Source organism: Oncorhynchus mykiss, chromosome 14 (assembly GCF_013265735.2).
Source record: "Oncorhynchus mykiss isolate Arlee chromosome 14, USDA_OmykA_1.1, whole genome shotgun sequence".
In the NCBI taxonomy this organism is placed as follows: Eukaryota; Metazoa; Chordata; class Actinopteri; order Salmoniformes; family Salmonidae; genus Oncorhynchus; species Oncorhynchus mykiss.
In genome coordinates this window covers 15,792,887-15,805,018 of record NC_048578.1, presented here as the reverse complement: position 1 = coordinate 15,805,018, position 12,132 = coordinate 15,792,887, and the positions used below count along the sequence as shown (strand labels likewise).

The 12,132-nt window shown below is 44.9% G+C and overlaps 1 protein-coding gene across 1 annotated transcript in view; it reads left to right on the top strand.

Moving 5' to 3' along the window:
* Positions 1–868: 868 nt before the first annotated feature.
* The window catches only part of LOC110488905 (protocadherin-12), a 21,064-nt gene continuing 9,800 nt past the window's right edge, over positions 869–12,132 (top strand). Inside the window, exons 1-3 of the mRNA XM_021561363.2 lie at positions 869–4,386; positions 6,584–6,675; positions 8,977–9,125. Of these exons, the coding sequence (XP_021417038.2) occupies positions 1,465–4,386; positions 6,584–6,675; positions 8,977–9,125 (3,163 nt within the window). The 5' untranslated portion in view covers positions 869–1,464. The remainder of the gene's footprint in view (positions 4,387–6,583; positions 6,676–8,976; positions 9,126–12,132) is intronic.

Below are 12,132 nucleotides of genomic sequence, written 5' to 3'. Positions count from 1 at the left end.
TAAAGAGTATAACAAACTTTGTCTATGTAGGCTATTAGATCATTTCCTGTCACACATTCAACTTTTATATATACATGCAGAGCTAAGATTAGGCCATTTCACACTCCTTTATAATTTTCCACTAGTGGAGATCCATAAAATTGGCAAGATGTCTGTTGTTTATCAGGATTGCTTGCCCTGTTTGTTAGCATCTATATTGCATCTATTTTGCATCATACACTACATTGTTGCTAGACCTTCAGTATGGATAGCTTCTACTTTTTACAACAGCAAAAATGTTAAGTTCTTGACTGAGCTATGTGTGATATATATTTTTTTAAACTGCTCAACAATTGCAGCTTACTGCTGAGAAACCCAACAAAAACCACATCATATTACAACAAAACATGAAAGAAGACATTAAAGTAATCCAAAAATGGGCATTTGACAATCTAAAAGACGTTTTCTACTGACAAGTTTGAAGTTGCCCACACATTTATCAGCAAGTGCTATCTAGTGTTTAGGATTTCTGTCGCGAGCCCAGACCGTAGATCATGCAGCTCTGAGTGGAGAGCAGGCCTACAGCTAAAAGTCCCATAGGGGCAGAGCTTCAAGCCCACTACTGAGTTAAAGATCCACAATGCAAGGCTCTGATGGTTTTTTGAATATTGCAGGAAAAAATGAACAAGGCAAAATGTGGTCTGGGGGCAGAGAGGGAGGATCACATTTCTTTAAAAGCACTCAAATGTTGTTTCAACTCCTGCTTAATTTCCTGAGGGCCCATTTTTTTTCTTTCTGTTTTAGAGTCCAGATTTGCATATGCTCCATGCCTCCTGTTCTGATTGGCTGGGTCCTCCCCTGCTTGTATCATCACAGATCCAAACTTCCTCAGTGTTCTCCTAACTTTACTTTGTAGCTACAAGCTGATGAACCGAGAGGCTGGGAGCCAGCAGCTGTGTGAGTGAGTAATGCAGTAAGCTATGAGTGTATGTATGTGTTAGAGAGGGAAGCAAGAGTTATAGTTATAGGGTTTGTAATTTGGTTCTCTGACTCAACTTAAGGGTTGTAAGGTTGTTGGTATAAAAAGGATGTAGGGTTATCTTTAATTTCATTTTAATTCTGTTTTGTTAGGAAATACATTTTATTGTTTCATTGATAGATTTAGCTGTAATTGTTGGTATATTTTGTGCTGATATTCAGAGCTCTGTAAAAGTGTAAGAATATGGGTGGATGAGCAGTTTGATTCATGGTATTTACTGATAAAAACATAATTCTATGTTTTGTTGATTTATAACTCAGATATTGAACTTTCAACATTTTGCTGTAGCAGGCTATTTTCAAAGGAGATATTTTCTATCAAAAGGTTGAACTTTTTTTCATCAGTCATCAGTATTTAAATTGAAGAAGATCATTTTAGAGTAGGGGCAAAGAATTACACCACCTTATCTCAGTAGTTTATAGTGGGTGTTAGACATGCCCTTTTAAATGCTGGACAGGACAGTAATATCTCACACAGTCATGCTGCTGGCTCTACTGCTGGTTCTGTGTCTTGCTTCTGGGGCCCAGTCTTCAGACCCGGCCCCAATAACAGTTATGTACAGAGTCTGGGAGGAGCAGCCTGTGGGCACCAGGGTCGGCCATCTGGTCGATGACCTGCGTCAGAGAGGCGAGACAGAGGCATTGGAGGATTTCCAGGTCGTGGAGCATGGTCAAGCCCTGCCTTTCTCCATCGGAGCGAGCGACGGAACTCTCTCCACTCTGGGACAGCTGGACCGGGAGGAGTTGTGTCGAGGCTCGGACCTGTGTGAGTTGGCCTTCAGTGTCCTCTACAGGAAAGGTGGTGCTATCCACTTTCTGAGGGTGCGGGTGGAGGTGATGGACCTGAATGACCACAGCCCCACCTTCCCCAGTGGCAAGCAGGAATTGGAGATCTCTGAGACGGCCACGTTGAGGATGCGGATTCCCCTGGACCGAGCCGTGGACCCAGATGCCGGCCCCAATGGACTGCAGACCTACTCACTGTCCGTTAACCAGCACTTTGCCCTGGATGTAAGGAGCACTGCGGATGGGCCAAAGCAAGCAGAGCTGGTGGTGATAAAGGAGCTGGACAGGGAGGTGCAGTCCTCCTTCGAGCTGACTCTGGTGGCCTGGGACAAGGGGAACCCTCCCAGGTCGGGCAGTACTCTGGTCAGAGTCAAAGTCTTGGACTCTAACGATAACAGCCCCATGTTTGAGGATGGCACCCCCACCGTGGAACTAACTGAGGACACAGCCCGTGGAACTATTGTCATCAACCTCAAGGCCACGGACCCTGATCAAGGGGCCAATGGGGAGGTTGAGTACTCTCTAAGCAAACATGCTCCACCTGAGGTGCAGAAGCTTTTCAGTGTCCACCCCCAGAGTGGGGCAGTGACCTTAAAAGGCGAACTGGACTATGAGGACAAACACTCTTATGAGGTGGACATCCAGGCTCGCGATCTTGGGCCCAACGCCATCCCCTCTCACTGTAAACTACACGTCAAGCTGAGGGACGTCAATGATAATGCACCAAGGATCCACGTGACTTGGACACCTCCTGATTCCCCAGTGGCAACTGTTTTAGAGGGTGCACCGGAGGACACATTCCTTGCACTGGTGATGGTCTCTGATGCAGACTCCGGGGACAATGGGAATGTGCACGCCAACATCTGGCACGGATCAGGCCACTTCCGCCTCAAGAAAATCCATGGCGACAACTACATGATCGTAACCAATGGCACCCTGGATCGCGAAAAGGTCATGGAGTATAACCTCACGTTACTTGCCCAGGATTATGGTGACCCTCCACTGTCATGTGTTAGATACCTAGTTGTCCATGTGTTGGATGAGAATGACAATGCCCCTGTGTTCTCCAAGTCCCACTACAGGGCTTCCTTCAAGGAGAACAATGCCGTAGGCCTACAGGTCCTCAAGGTAGAAGCTAATGATGTGGACATTGAGCTCAGCGGCAGGGTGTCCTACTCCATCCGAGAGTCCAATGAACTGGGAACTCCCACGGCGTCTTTTGCCATCCACCCCATCAGTGGCGTAGTCAGCGCCCAGCAGTCATTGGACTATGAGGAGTCTCCAACCTACTCCTTCATCGTGGAGGCCATAGACCATGGGCATCCACCCCTCACCAGCACTGCCATGGTACTCATCGAGATCCAGGATGTCAATGACAACTACCCCGTCATCAAGGAGCCAATGCCAAAGAAAGGCATAGCCTTTGTGAGCGTACCTGTCAACGCAGAGAAGGGGGAGATGGTGACAGAGCTAGGGGATGGTGCTGAAGAAGGCTCCACCTATCCTCCGATCGATCGCTCTGCACAAAATGGACTTTCAGGATTCCTGGCCACTACCATCAAGGCCAACGATCTAGACTCTGGCCTCAATGGAAGACTCAGCTACATGATCACAGATGGAAACCCCACAGGACTGTTCAGACTTGACGACACTACTGGACAACTGTATGTTAACACGACCAATGCGACAGAGCTCATTGGGAAGACTTTCAAAGTGGATATCGCTGTATCGGACAAGGGCTCTCCAAGGCTAGTGACAAAGGTCACCTTGGAGGTGACTTTCGTCAACTTGCGGGACCATCTGAAGAACTCAGCCCCTGGTAACCGTGGCCATCTGAGTTTCACCATGATGATGGCCATATGCCTTGGGGCCAGCTGCCTCCTGCTTCTCCTGGCTGTTGCCCTGGTGACCACCTTCTGTAGACCCACGAAACGAGACAACCATGCCTACAACTGCAGGATGGCTGAGTCCACCTACACGCGTCACCCTCGCCGTCCACAGAAGAACATCAGGAAGACGGACATCCAGCTGGTGCCAGTCCTGAGGGGACGAAGGGAGGACCCTCCGGAAGACGAGGATGAAGCCCAGCCCCTCTCCCCTATGCCCCTGGTGGTTGAAGAGCAGCAAACCGAAAGGCAATACAGCATAGCCACCTCCATGCACCCAACAGTCCACTCCCAGGCCTACCCTGATGGGGGCGCAACGCTGCCAGTCTCCCATACCAGAACACTCAGGAAACCTGGGAGCATCGAGCTGGACGGCACTCTCCCTCAAACACCCACCACTCCTTACCGAACCCTGCGCAAGGCAAGAAACCCTTCGTTGTCCTCCTCACTCTCTCAGAACAGCACCCTGAGGAGACATGGGAACTCTGAGATCCAGGCTAGGCCTGACGTTGAAGAGCCAGAACCATCCTCCCCAGTGTCCCAGGTAGCAACACTTAGAAAGTCCAAGAACACAGACACCAGAGGTGGACATGATGCTGAAGACCACAGACGGATACTGAGGAACTTAGTCCGTCTCTCCATGGCTGCCTTCGGAGACAACTCCATCGAGCTGTCTGCTGCCTCTCCAGAAGTACAGGTAATAAACATTTTAGTTATAAATACTACAAACATGAATGCACATTTGGTATATATCATGCAATGCATTACCTTGATTTCCATCATTCTCATGTTAGATGATACCGTATATACATCTAACTAATAACAGACTTTTGTTTCGTAAATAGGCCTTCTTTTTTTCACTTAAAGAATTACTGTAAGTAATTAAGTGTAACCTATAGGAATATAAATTGAATGTCCTGAGAGCAAATGTTTTTCTCCCTCTGTTCCTCTCTGCTATTTTGGCCTGGTGTTTAGCTTACATATAGGAAGCCTGAGGGGACAGCTGACAGATGATGCTGGAGCCAAAGCATTGAGTTTATTCAGGTGCTCATGTGTCAGCCACTGTAATCCTGTCTACTTCTGTGCCCCCCGAGCAATCTCTCCTTTTACTCAATATCACATAACAGATTCATACAGGGGAGGAAAAATGCCAGGAAGAATGAGTAGACCACTCTTATTCTCTAAGGGGGAAGCCCAGCCAAAGTAAGCTCTGATATGTCTGTAGTGTAAGGTAATACTGCCTTGACATGTAAGGACCTCGAGTCGTCAGTTACAAATGGCCCAAATTGCTATTTCTGAGCTCACTTTAAGCAAAGAAAAACAGCAACTGTAAAGGTCTGGTTTCCAACTACTCCAGAAGTGCTGTGCTAGTCAAACGATGCATCCTCATTGAGGGAGAATTCATGCAGTCGACAATGCCAACACCCAATGGGCTTAGAACATAGAGTCTGGCAAGGTCTGAAGGCCTCATGTGACTTCCATTTTAACAGCAGGAAGAGGCCTGATTCTTGACCCACCTTTCCTGCACCCCCGCCCGCCCGCTCGCCCCACTTGGCACTTTGGCTTTAGAGTCCCCCCGTCCTCCGCCTCCACACGTTCATATTTCGGAGGTTCATCCTGGAAGGAAACTGGTCAGAGAAGAATAGTCCTTTATGTAAAAGCACTTTCCTGTCCACCCTCGACCCTCTGTGTGCAACACATACATGTGCCTACACACACACACACACACACACACACACACACACACACACACACACACACACACACACACACACACACACACACTTCCCTCTCTTCACATCACAAAGCCTGTTTCCTCTCTGAGCTTGGGGCCACAGTTAGCAGCACATCCGGTCCTATAAAAAAGATGCCAGCACAAACCGCTCCAATTGTCTAATTGAATGACACCCATTCCCTCTCCCACAGAAAGTCACCTTTCTTTCACATGTTGCAACAGTTAAACCAACATATACCATGAACATAGATAAACAATGAGAACCACAGCACTTCATGGTATTTACATGCTGTTCAATTTAGTAGATTAAAAACTCTGACGTTTGTCGGCATTGCCTTTGTCAGGGAGTTAAACGATATCCCATACAGTTGGTATAAAACTGTCCAAACAGCCTCAATACACTACATTCCCCAAGCACTAGTTTGTTATTCTGACTTCTGTGTTATAATATCAGTAGCTGGTTTCCATCCAATTAGTGACATATTTTCATGCGGATATTCTCAAATCTGAGAATTTCCCCACTAGAGGTGCGCTTCCATCAAACTGACTTTTTGCGAATAAAATGCTGTGCGTGATGATGAAAGGTACATAAAAAACACTTTTGGGCTTAAGTTTCCATGTACCGAATAAAAAGTTATATGTGTTTCCAATCAATTGTTAACTTTGTCGATGATTTTGGCACAAAAAGTATTTGATAAAGAGCAAATGTGCCCACTCTGGTCTTGGCACCAACAGCTTGCAGATAGGCTACAGTGCAGACGGTACCTGATGCGATCATTTTTATTACTATATTAGCAGCCAAGCACCGATGATCATTTCACCAGCATTATTTATTTCATCTGTAGCCTAATAAGCTGCATGGTTTTCAAAGTCGTCATGGGAGGACCACAAAACATAGTATTTTGTGACTGCAAGTTTACTTCGACATGATGGTTATTCTATTAATATTTACGCTTAAAAGCTTTTCCATTGTAATTGTTTACAGACACAAAAATATCGCACCATGTCCAACGAACAAAATGTCTATCGACATTAATGAAATTGTACCGACACTTAGTCTTTCCATCACACCTGTCGTGTTATTTGACTTAACATAAAAAGGTTGGCTGGAAACAGGCTTACTGTCTCCTAACGCCTCTCTCCTCCTGCCAATTTACAGCAGATCTCCCAGCTCCTCTCCCTGCTCCACCAGGGCCAGCTGCAGCCGAGACCCAACTTCCGAGGCAACAAGTACTCCTATCGCGCTGGCAGGTGAGTACATTTCCTCTTTCTTTTTTTCATTTTCTTCCCTTTTTCTTTTAATTATCCCTCCTTTGTTTCAGAGCCATTTGGCTGTTGATCACTACTACCGCTACACGCATCGTTTATGTGAGATTTTCATTATGTATTTTTTCACAAAATGTTGACTTATCTCAAAAGCGTATATATTTACAACGTCGTGTTTTTTATTTATATGAATCCTTTATATGTACAAGTCATCCCATTAAGATGTTTTTCTCTGCTCGAAGGCACCTTATAAATAATTATAGTTTCAAATGCTCCTATGAATATACCTAGGCAATAGAGCTCAGGTTTGTGTCTGATAAACCGGAGGACCACCTCTGCCCTCAGTCTGCCAGTAACAGGAAGAGAGTCTCATAACCTAGGTGGTCTGCCAGTCAGTCAATGTGTCAGGGGGCATGTTAGAGCATGACTCGCTGCCCTGACTCATGCCTCTAGGGCAGGAACCAGCACATCCAATGACCACAATGTTATTATCATCTATAGTGAGAGGTTTATATGGCGTGAGAGGTTTGTATCTGGTTCGGCTTCTTAGCTAACACGAGGAATGAAGAGTCTGTCATAGTGTTTTCTTTCATTGAGATCATCTTAAAACAAGACACAGGCACAATGCAGACTTTTCTCCTCTACTCGGTTATCTGTTTTTATGTGTCATCATGACACATAAAAACATGTTGACCCCCCCCCCCCCCCCCCCCCCCCCCCCCCCCCCCCCACTGAGAGGTGACATTAGTCTACCTGATTGGGTGAGACTTCCTGTCTCTGGCCTGATTGGCCTAGCTATCTCCCTTGGGACCAGGTCTGTCTGGCTTTGACTTGCTCAGATAACGTCTCTGACAGGGAGCATGTTCTGTTATCAGTCTATACCTCAAGTCTCTGGTATTTTATCATTAAACACTAAAACACCTAGAAGTACAGTGCATTTGGAGGGTATTCAGACCGCTTGACTTTTTCCACATTTTGTTACATTACAGCCTTATTCTAAAATCTTTTTTTTTGCCCTAATCAATCTACACACGATACCCCATAATGACAAACCAAAAACAGTTTTTTTGAAATGTCCGCAAATTTGTTAAATATAAAACAACGTAGATATCACATTTACAAAAGTATTCAGACCCTTTACTCAATACTTTGTTGAAGCACCTTTGGCAGTGATTACAGCCTTAAGTATTTTTGGATATGACGCTACAAGCTTGGAACACCTGTATTTGGGTAGTTTCTTCTATTCTTCTCTGCAGATCCTCTCAATCTCTGTCAGGTTGGATGGGGAGCGTCACTGCACAGATATTTTCAGGTCTCTCCAGAGATGTTCGATCGGGTTCAAGTCCGAGCTCTGGCTGGGCCACTCAAGGACATTCAGAGACTTGTCCCAAGGCAACTCTTGCATTGTCTTGGCTGTGTGCTTAGAGTCGCCCCAGTCTGAGGTCCTGAGCACTCTGGAGCAGGTTTTCATCAAGGATCTGTCTGTACTATGCTCCGTTCATCATTCCCTCGATCCTGACTAGTCTCCCAGTCCTTGCCGCTGAAAAACATCCCCACAGCATGATGCTGCCATCACGATGCTTCACCTGGATGTTTCCAGGTTTCCTCTAGATGTGACACTTGGCATTCAAGCCAGAGTTCAATCTTGGTTTCAACAGACCAGAGAATCTTGTTTCTCATGGTCTGAGAGTCTTTAGGAGCCTTTTGGAAAACTCCAAGCGGGCTGTCATGTGCCTTTTACTTAGGAGTGGCTTCAATCTGGCCACCTGATTGGTGGAGTGCTGCAACCTTATTAAATTGTAAAAAAAAAAAATGCTTCTTAGCAAAGAGCAATTTCTCAAGCAATATTTTTGCTAGGACTGTCTGGGAGGAGAGAGGTTTGGAACTACATTTCTTATTGGTCTATTAACTAATTTGCCCCCTGGTGATGTCACAAGACAGGCCCAAACTCCATCCCACCAAAACAGGCAGAAACTTTGGGCAGTCTTTATTAACAGCTCTTACACTAAAAGGGCATTATCATAATTTTCAGAGTATTGTTCCAACCTCTTGATGTGGCAATATATATAAAACACAGGAAAATGAAGGTTTTGACTGCACTGGTCCTTTAAACTATTATATTGAGCTCAGATCAGCATATTTCCAGAATGGAATCAACTTTCTCCCATCCAAATGTGGGAAAATTGAACAGGACAGTCATAATGATGGTTCCACAAGATGGTTGACGTTGGTTCTAAAATGTCCTCCCTCACTGTCCCTGACACTCCCCTGTCTGCTTCCCTGAAGGACCGGCGTTCAGGACACTGATTGTCAGAGCACCAAGGACAGTGGCCATGGCGAGAGTGAAGCCGGAGACATGGACTGGGACACGGGCCGAGACTCCCCTGTCAACCTGCTACTGGAGGAGGACCTTAACAACCTGCTCAACAACCCTGGTAAGAACCGTTTTTATTTTTCAATTAAACCTTTATTTTACTAGGTTGTCCCATAGACATCCGAATACTCTTTCACCACTAAAGAGAACTTATACTATTTTATAGTCAACAAAAAACAATAACATTGAAGAAAACTTAAAACAAATAAGGGTCAAAACTAACAAAGAAAAAATACTTTTAGTTGCATTCCTAGCTCTCTGTGGGGCTTCATTCTATTCTGACAATTCATAGCTGAATTCATAAATGACTAATAATGGGTGTTTTCACTCAGCCGTAAAGATTCACATTGGGATATACTGTATGTGAAACAGTAGTGAGCGCAGCGCTCTGTATGGTCGAACAGACTAATATGTTCACATTCTATAGTCCAACATACACAGTAAGTATATGTGTGGAGTTCCTTCCAGGTATTGTTCAGGTCATTGTCTCGTTCTGACTAGGGGCCCTGTCTTTGTTCTTTTCAAATCAAAGACACACCCCTTAGTTTTTCTCACTTAAGACCTCCGGGCAAATACAGGGATTTCTATCTTTCGGTTGATCTTCAGTGAGAGCAATATAAAGTCTATGCTGGTACAGTAATCTCACACAGGGGTGTTACAAAGACCTGCGTGTGTGTCTGTGTGTAATCCTTGAGTCACCCGTACCCAAAGGCAAAGGGGTCCTCCATTAGCGTTGTAAGTCACACTATATTTGTGAGACACGCGAATGGTGAGAAGCTCAGGCTCTTTGAGGATTCCTGACTATGTTTAAGCCGCCTGTTTCTCAGATGTTTTGTCTTCTCACCTGGAGAATCTTTCTTTCTTGTATTTTGCTATGGTAGTACCATTTTCTAAGCTGTATAGAGCAACCAGACAGACACACCCCGTCACCACCACCCACTCTTCCCTGAGGCAGTGAACAGATAGTCTCACCTCTGACATCATGTTTCAAATCCAATTTGTTTGCCACATGCTTCGTAAACAACAGGTGTAGTGAAATGCTTACTTACGGGGCCCTTCCCAACGATGCAGAGAGAAAGAAAATTGAGAAACTAAGAAAAGTAAAACCCATGATAATATAAGTAAAAATAGATACACAATAAGTAACGATAACTTGGCTGTATTACTAGTACCGAGCCGATGTGCAGGGGTACGAGGGAATTTAGGTCAACTGCTACCTACATGTACAAATTACCTTGACTAACCTGTACCCCAGCACATTGACTCGGTACTGGTGCCCCCTGTATATAGCCTCATTATTGTTATGTCATTTTCTTGTGTTACTTTTAGATTTTATTGATTACATTTTTTTTAACTTTAGTTTATTCAGTCAATATTTTCTTAACTCTATTTTTTGAACTGCATTGCATGTTAAGGACTTGTAAGTAAGCATCTCACGGTAAGGTTGTATTCGGTCCGTGTGACAAATGAAATTTGATTTGATATACATATGAATAGAGGGACAGATAGTAAACAGTAGCAGAAGAGTATGTGAAAAGTCAAAAAAAATGTAGTGCAAAAGTGGTCTATACAGAGAGTCCGGGTAGTTGTTTGGTTAAATATTTAACTAACTATTTATCAGTCTTACGGCTTGCGGGTAGAAGCTGTTCAGGGTCCTGTTAGTTCCAAACTTGGTTCATCGGTACAGCTTGTCGTGCGGTAACAGAGAGAACAGTCCATGAATTGTATGGCTGAAGTCTTTGGCAATTTTTATGGTCTTCCTCTGACACCACCTGGTATAGAAGTACTGGATGGCAGGGAGCTCGCCCCCAGTGATGTACTGAGCCTTCCGAATTACCTTCTGTAGCACCTTGCGGTCGGCTGCCAAGCAGTTTCCATATCAAGGAGTGATGCAGCTAGTCAAGATGCTCTCAATGGTGCAGCTGTAGAACCTTCTGAGAATCTGAGGGCCTATGCCAAATATTTTCAGCCTCCTGAGTGAGAAGAGTCATTGTCGTGCCTCTTCACAACTATGGTGGTGAGTTTGGACCATGATATATCCTTAGTGATGTCGACACAGAGGAACTTGAAGCTTTCGGCCCGCTCCACTACAGCCACGTCAATGTGAATGGAGGCGTGCTCGGCCCTCCGTTTCCTGTAGTCAACGCTTGTTTTTTTCGATCAGTTCCTTTGTCTTGCAGACATTGAGGGAGAGGTTGTTTTCCTGGCACCACAATGCCAGGTCTCATTGTTGTTGGTGATCAGGCCTAGCACCGTTGTGTCTTCAGAAAACTTTAAAATGGTGTTGGAGAGCTTTGTATGCATCTGTGTGAGTGGAATAAAGGTGATCTAGCGTTTTTTCACCTCTAGTTGTATAGATGACATTCTGATAGAAATGAGGTAAGACTGATTTCAGTTTCCCTGCATTAAATTCACAGGCCACTAGGAGCGCCTCCTCTGGATGAGCATTTTCCTGTTTTCTTATGGCCGTATACAGTTCATTGAGTGCCGTCTTAGTGCCAGCATCTCCAACTTCTTAATCATAGCCTCAATTTTGTCCCGCATATTGAATATAGTTGCGGAGAGTCCCTGTAATCCCAGATTCAGGTCATTCAGGTGAGAAAAAACATCACCCAGATAGGCCAGTCCTGTGAGAAACTCATCATCATGCAAGACAAGTGAAAATCATGGTCAGTAAAGAAAACTTTAAGCTTGTCTCTCAATTCAATACTTTGCCCCTTGATAACCAGCACACTTCTGTCTGTTGTTAAAGCGTTACATGGTCGCTGCCTTTATCATTGCGTAGTGCAGAAAATACACGAGAGTTCAGGGGCCTTGCTTTAACAAAGTTAACCATGTTCATTGTAGTGCCCAAAATGTATTTCAAGCTGTCAGGCATTCCCTTGGCAGAAAGAGCCTCTCAGTGGAGGCTGCAGTGTACCCAAGTGGCGTCAGGAGCAACTGCTTGCATGTCATGGCTTTTGCACCATCACTAAAGATACCAACACATCTTGACCACCAAAGTCCATTTGATGTCACAAAGCTGTCCAATACTTTAAAAATGTCCTCTCCTGTTGTCCTGGTTTTCC